The sequence below is a fragment of the Juglans microcarpa x Juglans regia genome, chromosome 1D (assembly GCF_004785595.1).
Source record: "Juglans microcarpa x Juglans regia isolate MS1-56 chromosome 1D, Jm3101_v1.0, whole genome shotgun sequence".
Classification (NCBI taxonomy): Eukaryota; Viridiplantae; Streptophyta; class Magnoliopsida; order Fagales; family Juglandaceae; genus Juglans; species Juglans microcarpa x Juglans regia.
The window spans coordinates 6,508,741-6,527,016 of NC_054594.1; the positions used below are offsets into that span (position 1 = coordinate 6,508,741).

General features: G+C 32.6%; 1 protein-coding gene and 1 long non-coding RNA gene across 11 annotated transcripts in view; one reads left to right on the forward strand and one right to left on the reverse strand.

The window, feature by feature from the left end:
* Positions 1 to 14,473, reverse strand: part of LOC121235190 (receptor-like protein 14) — a 103,743-nt gene extending 89,270 nt beyond the window's left edge. For 2 of the 10 annotated variants that reach the window (XM_041131509.1, XM_041131475.1), the window contains exons 1-4: positions 13,881 to 14,473; positions 13,276 to 13,434; positions 13,091 to 13,165; positions 12,826 to 12,990 (exon numbers count right to left, since the gene is read on the reverse strand). In XM_041131509.1, coding sequence (XP_040987443.1) covers positions 12,826 to 12,990; positions 13,091 to 13,165; positions 13,276 to 13,434; positions 13,881 to 14,346 — 865 coding nt within the window. In that variant the 5' untranslated portion in view covers positions 14,347 to 14,473. Of the gene's footprint in view, positions 1 to 12,825; positions 12,991 to 13,086; positions 13,166 to 13,275; positions 13,435 to 13,880 lie in introns of those variants that run through there. The other 8 variants (XM_041131539.1, XM_041131524.1, XM_041131516.1 and 5 more) reach the window with 6 other exon arrangements.
* Positions 9,905 to 11,786, forward strand: LOC121235270. The gene is made up of 2 exons (XR_005934556.1): positions 9,905 to 10,016; positions 11,614 to 11,786. It is a non-coding gene; the product is annotated as an uncharacterized LOC121235270 (long non-coding RNA).
* Positions 14,474 to 18,276: the final 3,803 nt, after the last annotated feature.

Sequence of the window (18,276 nt, forward strand, 5' to 3'; positions counted from 1 at the left end):
GTCAAGGCCAGGTTGCTGAGGGTAGCCCTTGGCAATGAGGCAAGCCTTGTGTTGTTCAATGGTACCATATGCGTGACACTTGAGTCAGAAAACCCATTTGGAACCAACCGGATTCATGGAAGGATGATACAGATCAACCAAACTCCACATGCAGTTTTGAAAAAGTGCATCAAATATAAAGTTCATTGCTTGGTGCCATGACGAGTTCACAGTTAGCGAGTGGTTGTTTAATGGCAGCCAAGGTATCTCTATAGCTTTCCATTTTCTAAAAATAAGCAGTAGCCGAAAGATTGCCTTTCTTGGACGAAGCAAGACTAAGTCGCGAGTTCATGACAGTAGCTTGAGACTAAAGAGAGAAGGTTTGCTCCAAAGCAACCCATACTTCAAGAGAGGTGTGTAATTTGACAAACTGAGCGAACACTTCTTCAGAAATGGAAGAAACAAGTGCAGAGAGCAAGAGTTGATCTTGCTAATACCATGCAATATATTCTAGATTGGGGATTAAAGTTGGAGAAGTGTTTTCGGGAGTAGAGGTTGAAATCATAGGTGGAGGTGGAGGTGGGGGGTGAGAGCCATCAACAAAGGAATAAAAACGCTGGCCATTGAGATAGGGTAGAAGTTGTGCTCTGCATAATAGATAGTTTTCACAAGTAAGCTTAATGGTGAGAAGGTGAGAGATATTGGTAAGAAGGATAGTGGGTGAAGGCATTTGGGCACTAGAGGAAGATGAAGACATTGTTGAGAAAAGAAAAGAAAAAATAAGGAAGAAGACGACGTTGGTTAGTATTGGCTATGAAACCCCGTGAAATCACCATTTGTCCCAAAATGTTAACCTGATAGGAAGATGTAGATTTTATTGTTTATATTTATGTCTTAACACTCCCCTCACATGTGGGCCAGACTCCCCCTTAATGAGTGTGTCTAACACATGAAATATATAATTAAATGAGGTAGAGTATAAAGTCAAGATTCGAACTCAGGACCACTACTCTGAAACCATGTGAACCAGAGTACAAGAAAATGTATTGTCTTTATTCATCCAAGATAGTTCATGGCGGTGTAATATATATACGCGTAAGACTTTAAATATAATCCCATGAGTTGTGGGATATGAGAAAGTTGTACAACAAAAAAGGAAACACACTAATGACCAGCTTGATCTATGATGGTAGCTTGATCTTAGGAGATTGACTATCTGGATTGCAGTCTTTGGAGTGATTCGTGGCTTGAGCAGTGGGTCTGTTGATAGCTTGTAATATGGTTGATTAAAATGGCAATGCTTCTCCTATATTTCTGATGTCATTTGATATGTTTGGCATCGAGTTGTTATATACTCAGTCTTCTTGTAAAAACTTAAAAGAATAGTTAATTATAACTCTATTAATTAATTACGTAGTACTGTTTTAAAACAAAACGTGATTACGTAGTACTATTTAAAAAAAATGGTTTGTTACCATTTTTTTCGTCAATAAACTAATGGGATTGGTTTAAAGGACTAGTTATAAAGAAAAATGTTTTTAGATACTGAAAATACTATCCGTCATCAAATAGAATGAAAAGTGTAACCGAACACGAAGTTTCGAATTTGATCACAATAACTAATTGTTCATAATCAAATGCATACACAACAAATTGTTATCTCTATCATGACATTTCCATGGAAAGTCAATATATCTAATGAAATATTGACAACGTTTTTTAGAAAATAAAATATATAATAGTAACACGAGTATATAAGTCACTAATTGACCTCCTTCACATTTCAGCCCAATAACTAATTATTAAAAATAAATTCATTGATAATTGCCAATTACTAATATCATTAAAGATACTACAAGAAAGTCAGTGTATCTACATACATAGAAAGTTTAGCAACATTTTTAAGGTTCCAAATAACAAAATAATAACCGTCGAATATAAGATCTTCAATCAAGTTGGAGCACATTTGCAACCAATAAGGATTAATATAAACAAGATTGATAACACTAAAAAAGAAAATGATGTAAGTTACTATGAAGCTTGTATGGAAGACCACAGAATCTACTCCATACCATTTTTTGTCAACTGTGGTTGTGTTGGATATGACTCATCTAGTTTGCCGCAACTTTTATCTAGTGGTGGTCTGCAAAGAAATAGGTTTTCTTCATAACTACTTTTCTCAAATGTTGCAAATTGTGCTTTCATATCTGGAACTTTACCTGATAAGTTGTTGTTGGCCACTTTGAATACCTCAAGAAAGGTTAGATCAATCAGTGTTGAAGGAATTTCTCCACTCAAACTATTATGAGAGAGATCTAAACTTTCCATGGGAGTCAACTTTGAAAATGATTCAGGAATTGTACCAATCAACTGATTATAAGATAAGTTCAATAACCACAGTAGATTCCCCATGCCCATCTGATTCTTTCTGCCCTTTCTTTCCTGCCTGTGCCTTCCTCATCTTAGGAATTTGATCAACCCGACAGGTCTGAGAGTTATGGCCTTGCATACGGCACTTACAGCAGTATGCAAGAAGTGTTTCATAAACAACTTCTTGTTTCCTACTAGATGGCAGACCTGGTACTCGAATCCAAAAATGAGAGAGGGGGTCTTTGGCAGCATCAACCTCAACACACAGCCTCGCCCCATCCGTTCGTGTGGCACAGCGCGCCGGATTATCCCAACGGATGAAAGTGCCGATAGGGACCATAAGGATACTCAAAAACCTTCACTACAAACATTTGGAGGGAGTCCCGGAAGAGAGATCCATACCGGTACCCAAGACGGTTCATCATCCTCTGTGAATTCCGACATCCATCTAAATGCCCGATAAAAAACCCCATTAATCTCGCATACATCCCTCGACAAAGCCTTGGTGAAATCAGCCTCGCTTGTCATCCATACAAAAGCATTCATTGGCCGTCTCATAAAAGAAACAACCAGAGTGGACGAAAGGCCCTAACGATTATGTATAAACGAACGCACGACATCTAGAGACGGACGCTGCTTCAAAAATTTCAGGATCACCAAGTAACGAAAGGGTTCTACTGACTTGGTGATCTCCTCACGTGAAAATTGGAAATAAACTTCACTGTCCAACACCTTTGGTGGTCTATGCGGCAGCACCATCTCAGGGATGGGCTGGGAGACAGCGGCCACCTGATCGGCAAAGGAAGGCCGACTGGTGCCACTATCTGTGGCTGCCATGCAGCCAGCCTTGGAGGCCCATGCAAGAAAACAAAAGGCAACCCTAAATCTCACGTAGAGAGAAAAAAGGCAGAAACGTCTTTCCAATGATCTTATTAGCTTATAATATAATATGTTAGTACTTAACATTAGTTGTTAATTACATTTTATTAAACTACTTAACAACACTAAACTAATATATATTGTATCTATTTCTTACTAGTGCACTATATACTAGTATAACTTATATACTAGTATAACTTATATATTAGTACATAATGTTTTTAGTATAGCATATATTATTAGCTTATAATATGTTAGCTTATAATATGCCAGACAACAAAATTAGTTGTTAATTACACTTTATTAAGCTAATTAACAACAATAGACTAATATATATATATATATATATAGCATATATACTAGTGCATAGTGCCTTATGTACTAGTATAACTTATATACTAGTACATAGTGTTATTAGTATAACATATATTATTAGCTTATAATATGCTAGACAACAAAATTAATTGTTAATTACACTTTATTAAACTAATTAACAACACTAGACTAATATATATAGTATATAAACTAGTGCATAGTGCCCTATGTATTAGTATAACTTATATACTAGTATATAGTATTGTTATTAGTATAGCATATATTATTAGCTTATAATATGCTAGGCAAAAAAAATTAATTGTTAATTACACTTTATTAAACTAATTAACAACACTAGACTAATACATATAGTATATATACTAGTGCATAGTGCCCTATGTACTAGTATAACTTATATACTAGTACATAGTGTTATTAATATAACATATATTATTAGCTTATAATATGCTAGACAGCAAAAATAGTTGTTAATTACTTAATTATTAAACTAATTGACAATACTAGACTAATATATATAGTATATATACTAGTGCATAAAGCATAAGTATAGTGTATATATAATATATTATTTAGTATGAATTATAAAAAATTTATTCTAGAGACGTTCGAATGTACTAACATAACATCCGCATGTATCTGGCATTGAGTTAAAGCGTTCGCACGTACTAACATAACGTTCATATGTAATAGAAATTAAGTAATTAAATGTTCGGACGTTATAATTGAAACATTCAGATATCTTTCTCTCTCATCAAATGATGTTCGCATGTTAACTATTAAACATTCGCATGTTAAGTGTATAAAAGCTCAAGTCCGAACGCGAAACGGCACAACTCACATTTAAAACAAAACTCAATCCGTAGCCATCGCATGCCGTCGTTTGCACCGTCACCGCGCCAACGTCAAACTCCATCACAACCGTCACAAAAGAGGTAGGCATCCCTCTTTAACCTTTGGGTACATTTTTTTGGATGTTTATTGGAGGTTTTAATGGTTTCCAAAACCCATTGGTGGCCAGACCTTCATCTTCATTTTCCGGCCACTATGGATTGTCAATGGCCAAACGGCCACCGTAGAAAGCTTTCTTGAAGTTTATACTTCTTTTCTACAGTGGCATTTGACCAATTTTATTGTGTTTAATGTGTACAGGAATGGCTGGGTCGACTCACTCATTTCTGTATCGTAATGTTTGAACGTTATGATATAACATTCATACGCTATATCTTTTAAATGAGGAAGACGACGTTTAGTATGCATGCAAATTTAAATTGTACGTTCGAATCTACGTTTGTAACATTCGCACGTATGACCGTTCATATTCTTGAGCGACACATACATGCGAATGTTATTTGTAATTCGTGCAAATGTAAAACCTTTCAATTGCCAGAAACCACATATACGTTCAAACTAATAGTTATGTACGTTCCCACATATATGTTTTATACGTTCCAACATGTTTGAGTCGTCACGCTCGAACATTTGTCATCTTACATTCGAATGCTTATACTAGATAATGTAACGTGCGAATGTAATAACCAAAAAGTTTGCACGTATAAGCTTATCCTTTGAAAGTTAAATTTTACATTCGAACGTGTACCGGAAATAATTTAGATTAGAATACATGATATGCTTCATAATATTAATATTGCTCAATTTTTTTCCTTTCTTTCAAGATATGGCTCATCTTCTGACTACTAAGAAAAATGGGAGGGAAGGAACAAGCGAGGACATGTCTCGAATCAGGGCTCGAACAGTGATGTCTGAACGAGAAGTCATGATCAACCACTTTCACGAACTCATATGGGAGCAAAAGAGCATTCGAGACATGTTCGTTACTAGAGGTTGGATGAGTATCTACACATTGAATGGTTCGGGAGTTTTATATGCAGATGTGCTTCATGCCTAAGGATGTATCCTCTCACACCGTGACAGTATGCAGTGTTCAGTTTGAGGTCTCGGTGGATGTCATCGCCGAGCTTTTGGAGATTGGTCACATGCTTCTCCTATATTTCTGATGTCATTTGATATGTTTGGCATCGAGTTCTTATATAGTACTCAGTCTTTTTGTAAAAAACTTAAGAGAATAGTTAATTATAACTCTATCAAGTAATTACGTAGTACTGTTTTAAAACAAAATGTGATTACGTAATACAAATTAAAAAAAAATGGTTTGGTTACCATTTTTTCTGTCAATAAACTAATGTGATTAGTTCAAAAGACTAGTTATAAAGAAAAATATTTTTAGATACTGAAAACACTATCCATCATCAAATAGAATGAAAAGTGTAACCGGAGACCAAGTTTCATATTTGATCACAATAACTAATTGTTCATAATCAAATGCATACACAACAAACTGTTATCTCTATCATGACATTTCCATGGAAAGCCAATATATCTATTGAAATATTAACGACCCTTTTTAGAAAATAAAATATATAATAGTAACACAAGTATATAAGTCACTAATTGACCTCCTTCACATTTCAGCCCAATACCTAAATATTCAAAATAAATTCATTGATAATTGACCATTATTACTCTCATTAAAGATACTACAAGAATGTCAGTGTATCTACATACATAGAAAGTTTTTAAGCTTCCAAATAACAAAATAATAACCGTCAAATATAAGATCTCCAATCAAGTTGGAGCACCTTTGCAACCAATAAGGATTAATATAAACAAGACTGATAACACTAAAAAAGAAAATGATGTAAGTTACTAAGAAGCTTGTATGGAAGACCACAGGATCTACTTCATACCATTTTTTGTCACTTGCATTTGAAGACTGTGGTTGTGATGGATATGACACATCTTCATTGCCGCAACTTTTATCTAGTGGTGGTCCGCAAAGAAATAGGTTTCCTTCATAACTGCTTTTCTCAAATGTTGCAAATTGTGCTTTCATATCTGGAACTTTACCTGATAAGTTGTTGTTGGCCACACTAAATACCTCAAGAAAGGTTAGATCAATCAGTGCTGAAGGAATTTCTCCACTCAAATTATTATGAGAGAGATCTAAGCTTTCCAAGGGAGTCAACTTTGAAAATGATTCAGGAATTGTACCAATCAACTGATTATAAGATAAGTTCAGTGCATGTAATGAAGATATTTCTCCTAATTTCGGTGGGATGCCGCCTGTTAGTTTGTTGCATGACAAATCCAATCCAGACATATAACCAAGGATAGAACCCTTATAAGAATTATGCCTATATTTGGTTACAAACTCGATCTCTACTTCTACATCAACATATCTAATATAGTGGTAAGAGTAACGATTCCATTTCGTGAAACCTTTATATGTGTAAATTGGTGCCATATCTGGATACCTAGAACCAGCTTTTCCTCTAAAATACTCAGCTGCCACTGTCTTGCCAAAAGATATGTCATGGAGGCATTGTGGTATGGTCCCAGAAAAAGCATTCTTAGAAAGATCCATTATGCTTATCATTCTTAACAAACACAATTGATTCGGAATTATACCAGTGAAATGATTGCCACTCAACAAAAGTATCTTTAAGTCTTGAAGTTCTTTGATTTCATCAGAGATGTTGCCCGTAAAGTTGTTGTTTCCAATATCCAATGTCAGAAGAGATGAGAAATTGAAAAGAACTTTCGGTATTGATCCTGTGAATTTGTTCCCTTGCAAATATAGGTGTTCAAGCTTTGGTAGATTCAAGCAAAAAGGTAACGATCCCGTAAATAAGTTATGAGAAAGGTCTAACGTACCTGTCATACTTAGTTCACATGGGATCGGACCATAAAAATCATTGTTAGCCAAAACAAGAGTTCCCAAGGTTGACACATTCCCAAGCCATCGGGGGATTGTACTTGAAATTCTGTTATTGCTGATATCTAAATATGATAGGTAAATAGTTGAATTAACTATTGGTGTGATACTTGTGAAATGGTTATCATTCATCCCCAGAACTTGCTGGTTTATCCCAACTAAAATTGCACCGTTGAAGCTGTTATGAGCAAGGTTCAAAGTACTCAATGACAAGCAACCTGTATTTAATACTCTTGGGATCCTGCCTGAGAAATTATTGGAAGAAAAATCTAATACCTCCAAATAAAGCATGCCACCAATTGAGGAAGGAAGATTACCTTCAAGATTATTATTGGAAAGATTTAGATATACTAAATTTGGAAAAGTCTTGCCAATATTTTCTGGAAGTTTTCCGTCCAAGTGATTGGCTGAGACATCCATCCAGTTCATATGCGTGTGGATCAATGTTGGTAAATAGAACTGGCCAACAAAACAGTTATTTCGAAGATCTAGCAAGCGTAATCTTGTATTATTTTCAACCAACCAATTCGGAAAGCTTTCATTCAACTTATTGTGAGAAAGACTAACTGTATCCAGTTCACGCTGGGCAAGAAGAAATTTCGAAATACTGCTAGTGAGCTTGTTCAGACTACAATTAGACAATTCAATGATCTTCAACTGAAACAAAGGGGACCAACCCATGGAATCTTCAGTTTCTATTTCAACTTTATTGTTTTGGCCGTTGAATCTAAGAACCTCAAGCTTAGAGTAATTGGCAAATAAGTTGAATGAGACTATGCCCATAAACTGGTTATAACTAAAATCAATGTACTTCAGACTTGTCTGGCTGGCTTCTACAGATGATGATGAAGCAGTTCCATTAAATTGATTACTGGAAATATCTAACACCACAAGAGATGTCATATTGTTTATGCATGAAGGTAGGATCCCCTCAAAGTAATTGTAAGATAGATCTAACACTTCAAGCTTCTTCAATGCACAAAATTCTGTCAAAAGAAAAGGCATCAAAATTGATTATGCTCAACTCTAACAATCGGTCAGACCAATCATCTTTATGTTCAATATAAAAAAAAAAATGGTCAATTCATAAGTAATTATAGAACATAAGGGTAATTCTAACAAAGTGTAAATGTCTGTGCAAAAGTAGTTTCCCAACAGATTGAGAAATAATTCCCAATAACAAATTTGCACTGATATCCAAATTAATTCTCTAACTTGCTTAAATTGGCCAGTTCTACAAGAGAGATATAGTGTCAAGTTTACCTGCTATCTATAAAGATGGACTGCTTATGTTTTTCTCCCACCAATTAATTACCATGTACTTTTTTTTATACTTATTCTTGAACTTTGACTTATAAGTGTAACTCTGAACATAATTGCTTTTTCAGTATCAATTATACGTTTGTAAAAAATCACAATTGATTTTATAACAAATATATATGTCTGAAGAGGCAAAAATATTCTTAATATTAACCCTAAGCATCTCCAATTGAATGAAAGTTGATAATTTCATCTTTTTATGTGTATATTCTTGTTAAAACAAGGGATACTTGACATTGGAACTTCGAATTAAGGTCATAGTTACATTGTGTTCTTCATGTGTAGTGGATGCAAAAGATCAGTTGAATACTAATTCTTCATGAGATGATACAACTTTTTCTTACCTTGGGTTGCTAGTCGTCCACCAAAATGATTATCTCTCAAGATAAGAACCTCCAAGTTGGTTAAATTTGCTAGCTCTGCATAACAGTAAATTAAAAAAAAATGATCACATTTTAATTATGGCATAATAGAACTTGTTGTTATAACATATTTCATGCTGCCATTGCACGAGCCCCTACTATCAGTACTGATGAGCATCATCATTGTCTTAACGTCAATGATTTAGATTTAGATTATCAAATCAATGTTATGATTTCAATTTTTTTTTTTTTTTTTGATATGAAATTCAAGTTTAAAATCTTGTCCAAATCTAAATAATGTTGACATTTGATTCAAAGCAGCACATACAAATATAATTCACTTGTTTCTCAAAGCCTACGAATCTATGCATTAAAATTATTGTTCAAATGCCAAAGAGAAAGATTAATTCTGGTAATGTTTGTTTCCACAAAAAAATTCTGTTTTTTTTTTTTTAAATTAACATGCATGCTATATATGTCACATATTATATACATGTAACCTAACAAATGACGTCCTAAAAAATCAACATACCTTTGGTTGGAAAGGATCCCGTCAAATGATTTCCAAGAAGATTGAGAGTCTTAAGGGATTTGATTGCAGCAATTGATTGAAGATAACTAGTGTCGTTGAGGGCATAATTGAAACTAAGATCTAATATCTCCAGGTTCTCCAATCTTGACAACATTTTCCAACCTGTAGTTAATAATTTATTAATTTATTTTTTTATGAAACGAAGAAAAAACCAATACAATTAGAAATATAGAAAGCATCCTAATATTTAAACTGTAATTATTATTTTGAAACTATTAATATTTCATTCTTATAATACTATAAATTGATTAGGCAATATCTCAACTAAATTAATGTCCTTCAACAACAGAATTAAATACACGTGTAAGAATACTTATAAATACATTGATAATTAAAGCGACGTGCACCAGCTAGTATTGCTCGAAAACAGTACCCCTAGCTAAGGGTTAACTATCACTAGTACTTCAGACTTTAAGAGAGCTAGTGGAAGGCCTTTTTGAGTTACTGGAGGATGATGAAATTATTGAATTTTCTATTACCTCATGGAAGATATATGTGGAAGAGAATGAATGAAATGGTGTTTAAAAATGTTTTTCTTCATCCGGATAATGTCATTGTCCAGCAAGCTAATTAAACAGTTGATTGAGGAACTTAGCCAGATTCAGCAACAAACAAAGAATTAAGATCATACCCCTAGTAATTAATCTGCAATCACACAACTCTTGGGAAGCTCCACCACGAGGCAACTTGAAACTGAACTGAGATACAGCTCTAGACAAAATGTTGCTCATGCCTTGAGCAAAAATGCATTATGCATTAATAGTGACTCTATCACTTATTTGAAAGTTGTCCCTCAATGTATCCAAAGCTTTGGTTTAAATCTCTTTTCAATAAAGGATGCTCTTTTCATATATAAAAAATCACCTAATTATAATTAAGGAAAATAAATTTTATATACGAGATTATAAATTAATCATATATATATGTATGTATGTATTATACATACGGGAAGGAAGACTAGTATAATAGTGAAAAAGATCTAATATCTCCAAGTTCTCCGATCTTGATAACATTTTTCAACTTGTAGTTATTATGAAACGAAGAAAAAACCAATACAATTAGAATTTATTTTGAATAAATTTAGTGATTTAGAACTTGTGAACTACGTACATAAGCAAGATTCAGACTTTTGGACAACATGATGACGTAATAATCATATATAAATATATATAGGAATACGAATATTATTTTAAATCTGCAAAAAAAATCCTAATTAAGCTGTAATTATTATTTTGAAATTATTAATATTTCATTCTAATACTATAAATTATTTAGTCAATATCTCAACTAAATTAAATTACATCCCCTAAATTAATTCAATATATATATCTGTCCACATATAATAAACTAAAGTACCAATTGAATATTTAATAGCAAGGCGACTGCCATCAATCAGTCTAAAAATCAGCATACCTTTGGTTGGAAATGATCGGCCCAAGTCATTGTAAACAAGATTCAGAGTGTTAAGAGATTTGATTGCAGCAATTGATTGAAGAAAACTAGTGTCGTTGAGGGCATTGCCAGAAAGATCTAATATCTCCAGATTCTCCAACCTTGACAACATTTTCCAACCTGTAATTAATAATTTATTAATTTATGTTATTAAGAATACATTAGAAGGGACGCACATAATTAAGTCCATTAGAAACGGTTTAAAACAAACATGGAGTACTGTGTGAGAATCAATAATACCTTCACCTCCTCGTAAATCATTATCCGCAAGATTCAATGTCGTAAGAGATGTAAGCCCACTTAGAGATGGTATGATGCTGTCATTAAAGCCATTCCCATCAAGATTCAATGTCTTCAGATTTCTCAATACGGAGAGCCTTTCGAGCCGTTTGAAACCTTGCAAGAAAATTATTGGAAGACACAACAAAATAACTTTTATCAATTAATGTCCTTCAACATGAACAGAATTAAATACACGTGCATGTAAGAATACTTATAAATACATTGATAATTAAAGCGACGTGCACCAGCTAAGGGTTAACCCATGCGAATCTCAAAGCGGCACACAAGTAGTACTGTTTAATTAGCAGTACAGTTCGGATATAAAAATCATTTCAACTTATTTTATTTAATTTTATCATTATAATTTTCATAAATTTCTAAATAAAATAAAATAAATAATTTAATTTTTTAGATAATTTTAGATGAACAATGACTCTTTCAAAACTACAATAACTTGCTTAGATTGGCCAGTTCTAACTCTATAAAGATGGACTGCTTATGTTTTTCGCCCACCAATTAATTACCATGCACTATTTTGATACTTATTCTTGAACTTTTACTTATTCCCCCACCCCCTATACATATATATATATATATATATATATAAGACTTAAAAGTGTAACTCTGAACATAATTGCTTTTTTAGTATCAATTATACATTTGTAAAAATATCACAATTGATTTTATAACAAATATATATGTCTAAAGAGGCAAAAGTATTCTTAATATTAACCCTAAGCATCTCCAAAACTTGTTGTTATAACATATTTCATGCTGCCATTGCACAACCCGTACTATCATCAATGAGTATCATCACTGCCTTAACGTCATGAATGATTTAGACTTAGATTATCAAATCAATCTTATGATTTCAATTTTTTTTTTTTCTAAGGTGATATGAAATTCAAGCTTAAAATCTTGTCCAAATCTAAATAATGTTGACATTTAATTCAAAGCGGCACTTACAAATGATTCAGACTTTTATTCAGAATAAAGAATTGAAATTTAATAATCATGAATATATATATATATATATATATATATTTATATGAGAGTGAAAAAAGATAATGACAAATTAAACAAAGTAATGAAGACTAGTGCTGCATATAATTCAACAGTTTGGAGAACACGTACGTTTAAGAAATCCAATATAAAGGCTAAAAAAGCTTATAACACGTCATTTGTCTATAGAAAAATTAGTTTAATTACATGCAGAAAAATCCCAATCAAAGCTAGAGCTTATTATATATATGTGATCAACTAAAATCATAAGTACAAAAAACACTTGAACTCGTAAGTACTATTAATTAGAGTATAATACCCATAACCACCGATATTCGAGACTCATCAGTACCTTTGAGTTTGGGGATGAAAGTGATCCATTCAGAAAAGGTATAAATTAAAATGACTAAAAGCAATTAGGACCAAGAATTAATAATATAATAGTAGAATATAATTACCTTCAACATTTACTCCTTCATCAAATCTGATATTATTCCATGAAAGACTTAATGTCATAAGGGATGTAAGGTTACTTAGAGATGGTATGGTGCTCATGTAGCCAAACCAATTCCAATCGAGGATCAATGTCTCCAAGTTTCTCAGTACCGCTAGCCTTTCGAAACCTGCAAATTAAGAAAATTTATTGGAAGACGCAACAAAACAAACTTTTTCATTGTCCTTTTTTAAAACAAAATAAATTTATCAATTAAAGCTTGCACTTGCCTTGATTTGGGAGGGTACCATTGTACCTATTCCAGCTTATATCCAGCGTGTTCAAATCTCTCAACGTAACTAATTCTACATTAATAATCCAAGTTGACAATAAAGTATAAGATTATTAGATATGTAAGTGAATGCTCTGATTTAAAATATATAATTAGATAGAAGAGATCACTTTAATTACGTACCTTGTGCTGGAAAGTATCCCTCCAACTTATTCTCAGTAAGATTTAAAGTCTTGAGCGAAGTGATAGCACCCAGAGATTGTAGAATGCTATTGTCATCAAAGAAGTTGCGACCAAGGTTTAAAATTTCCAGATTCCTTAGGGTTGAAAGCTTTTCAAATCCTGCAAAATATATCTTAAGAAATAGATAGAGTTTACAGATTGAGTGAATATTAATCTATATATATCCGAGTGGATTTAGAATCTTTGAGTGGAGCCGTATAATTTGCATACACCCTCAATACAAATTTATATCTCCTGGCCGCCTATTGAAAGTGAAACACGTGCTTTAACGTTAGCTGGCTACTTATACTTACAAAATTACAGCTTGTAAAATTACAGAAGTATTTATAATTAAAGTCCTTTTATATATAAAACTAGTACTGTTTCGAAAAATATATCACTTAATTAGGTAATTTTAGAATTTTTAGTTGAAATAATTCAAACTTTTTAGGAATGATATACAAAGGCATTATTACAAATAAGATTAAAATTAAAAGTAATAGACACAATATGTGAATTTCAGAATATTATATATTAAAACTCCTCATTCCTCACAACATACGTACCTTCATCTGGTATGCAACCATCGATTGCATTACAGGATAGATCAAGACTTCTTAACTCCTTGAAAGGCTCTAATAGAGACACATTTAACAACCATCGATGTTCCTCACGAAATCTCTCCATTTCGTAATAATAATAATAATCATAATCATAATAGTTATAACGAGGATCCTGCATTAAATTCTCGAGGGACAGTTCTATTAGATGACCTGTGGTGGAGTTGCACGTGACTCGCTCCCAATTACAACAATCACTCTTCTCATGGTCGACCCATGAAGGAAGACGATCATAGTCTGAATTATAAGCTCTGAAAGACGGAATGGATATGATAAGAAATGACTTCAAGTGAAGCAGACCAGCTCTCTCTTCCTCCAAGCAACCCATGTACTCACGAGTTTGAACAAAAACCACTAAAACCCAAAGCAAAGCCTTCATTGAGAAATAATATTGTAAGACACCCATATTCATTTCTATATAAAATCTGCTTGTTTTGGCTGTTCTATTGTGAGTATCGTGGCTTTCCACAACTCGAATATATATAAGCAAAATGGAACACGGGACTTGAGAGTGTTAGAGTGGCTGAAATTGAAAGTTAGGAGCTATATTGACTTAGACTAATTAATAATTAGACCCATATCTTACGCATGCATGCAGTAGTGGAGATCACTAGTACTGCCTTAACTTCCACGTTTAGATAGATTATGGGTTGTCATTTTCCACATTGATGTTAACACATAACTATAAATAATAAAATCTACATATTTCATGAGCTAAACCTTCTGAGATAAGTGGTGATTTCATATGGTATTATAGTAGATGTCTTGAAGTTTTTAAAATAAATAATAATTTTATATAATATCAGAGTTAAGGTTCTGAGTTTAAATTCTGACCGTACACTTCATTACTCATTTAGGCCTCGTTTGTTTTCAGGAAACATCTCATCTCATCTCACTTCATCATTACAACTTTCTCAAATCTCCACACAAAATAAAATAAACAATTCAACCTTTTTAAATCCCAAAACAAGAATAATATTAAAAAATATATTCTAACAATATTTTATTCAACTTTTTAACTTTAATCTCATCTCATCTCTGAAAACAAACGAGCCCTTAGTTAAATGTTTCACATGGTGATTTTACAATTGAAAAATAGTACTGTACCTTTACTTTGCTAGATTTCTTTTTTGTAAGAATGACAAACAAACTGATCACATATACTCAATATAAGAGATTATGTACTGCACATTAATTTTTTTTTGTAGTGAGAGGCTGATATTAGCCTTGAGTTCGTTCTTACTTGATTCCTCAATTTATCTCAACTCATCATTACAATTTTTTTAAATTTAAATATAAAATATAATAAACAATTCAACTTTTTCAAATCTCAAAATAATAATAATATTAAAAAATAATATTCTAATAATATTTTATCATCTCAACTCAACTCAACTCACTTCAATATCCAAACACAACCAATTAGCCTTGAGTTTGTTCTGAATTGGCACAAAACATTAATGGCACATTAATAGGAGAACGCGTATAGAGAAGACTTTGACATTGACATTGACTGATTGGAAAAATGGGTTACCGGAGTTGAGAGTACTGCATGTTCATTGGCTGAAGTTTAAAGTTAGGATGTGTATTTTCCATATTGACTTGGAGTCTTGGCTAGTTAGACCCATTACTTACGCATTGCAGGACCGAGCAATGACTTAATTTCCACATTTATAAATTTGGATTGGGGGTGTCAGTTTCCACAACGACTTCATTGACTTGAGGTGCCTTCACTTTCAGTACCGGTTGGAATTTAAAATTTGGAGCACTATTGACTTGGACTGAGGCAAACTTGACCTCAAAAGAGTGGAGTTGTACGTAGGTGCTTTACCTGAAAAAATATATAAATATACATGCCCTACGTCTATTCTGTACATTTATACTGCTCATTTTGTCCAATTGAAAAAAGTTCAAAATATATACTCAAAACAATATATAGCACCCGAAAATACAAAAAGAAGAAGGGTAAAATTCTAAATTCTTTCTACCCTTTTATGTTCGTATTTTTAATTTTTTTAATAAACCATGTAGTATCACAATATGATCTCGCGTTAATGGGATAAAGTGAGTTGTATAACTTAGGAGCATAGTACAATTACTCTATACCAATTTGTTTTTTTTTTTTTTTTTTTACTTTATTATTATATTTACACTTTAGACCTATCGAATTAAGAAACATTATGACGCCAAGTCCACCATCATAGGAGTTTTTGGGAATACCTTCTGTGTGTGGAATTTGTTGGATGGCAGCACATTTGTTGCTGATACTGTTCATGCAAATGACCAATTTTGGCCCTTTAATATTTTACTTATTCTCCCATGGGTTTCCAACAGCAACAATTTCAAACAAAGAGGAACATATAGGTGTTCGTGCCAAATAAAAAGAGTGATCTAGTTTCCATTAATTAAACAACTTAAAAATTCAAGATATGATTTGAAATTTTCAAACAAGCAAATCTTTTTGGATCAATGTGTAGTTAAGCTATTCATCGATGAACTTGACCAGATCTAAGTGATGAAAGAGTGGATAAGAGAGAAAAATGGCTCAATGACTACAAGTAATAAAGGGATGATTTCGTGCGGTGCTTAGGAGGAGAAAGAAGGAAGAGGAATGAACAATTAAGGAAGATGAGGGAATTGAAAGACCACTAACCCTAACACACAGGACATAACAGTGTGTACCGACCAATAGAAAGTGATAATAGTTAATTTGATATTATGAAATGGTTTAGTTTCTTTATGAATGGTAATACAAGGTATGAGAAATATTTTATGAGGAATGAAAATATTTTTAAAGAAAAACTCTTGTAATATTTTCAAAGAAAGAAAATTTTTCATATAAAGTATGTAGACGAATTATATATGCATAAATGAAAATTTATGTTAGTATATTTTTACAATATGAAGTAATGTTTACTGAGTATTCGACTCATTTTATTTTTATGTATGCCTCCTCTAATGAGTGAAATAGGGACGAAGTGTCAACACATACATAGTCCAAGGGAAATGTGTCAGAAGGATAAGCACATTTTATGTAGCATATGAAATCATATTTCGTAAAATGACTTTATATTTTAATTTAATGAATTATGCTGCATACTTTATTTTACATTTATAAAGCATGTTAAATTTTTAACTATAGAATCTTTTATATCCCAAGGAAAATTGGGGAAGAAAAGAAAAAGTTTTAAAAAATCCATTTTTTCCGTATCATTTTCTTAAACTAATTCTTAAAATCTTATTATAAGGGCAGTGTTGCATTAACAATCTTCTTCAGATCTCTTTATCAATTATCTCTCGTATAGAAAATCAAGTCAAACATTTTTTTCCAAAAGATTATTATAAAATTTAAATGGTAGAAGTGTTATATTAAGTAACCATCTTACTAACATAGTACATCGCTCATAACATCTAATTTATGCTCCAGACTATTTAATCTCACTAGTTCAATGGTCCTTAATCCCTCACAAGTTTATAACTCAAAGAAACTCTTGGCCTCACGTTATATAATATGTTCATGATTATATCGAGTCATGAGCATATACGTAACGAGACTCTATCATTCATGGCCTTAAGAAAATCTGCTGAAGTAACAACATCAAGTTTTCATCTCATGACATAGTTTTAAGTTCAAGGACATAGGAATAGATCGTTTATTGATGCATTAGAGCTCACATAATGATGGAGCAGGGCTCATCCAATCACTCCCTCATATGGTCGTCTATGGCATATACATTATGAAATGTATGTTATGGCAGAACTTCCACTCAATTATGTTTGTAACATTCAAACGTCGTAGGTATCTTTAGTCTAATTGCCATAAAGGCACCCTAACTTGAGTTTTTTAGCACAATTATTCATCCAATGTCTGCCTAAGATCTCACATCTCACTTTAATCAGGCTTCATAAAGTTTTGCAAATATTTCATGTACGACTCTTGTAAGTCTCATCTTAGTCAAGCTAAGGCGAAATTCTTTAAATTTATCTTGAATGCTCTCAAAGCATCAAGATGTTTACTTACTCGCTTTCCAAGTACCAAAGTAATCAATTTTTCTCATCATGCTTATTATTCAATTGCCAAGCTGATCGTCCATATGAGTGGATTGATCTTTGTCCGGTGACATCTTTATAATATGTGATTTTCACTTAGTATCAATTACCTTATAATATGAGATTAACACAACAATCTCGCCAATACAATATATACTAATAATATCAAATGTAAACTAAAGTTTAAGGTATCCATAATACAACATATATCGATTATGATGAAGAATCAAATTCCTAACATAAATTTGGAAAACATTTAATAAGAGGATCATCTACCATCTTACTAGTAGAG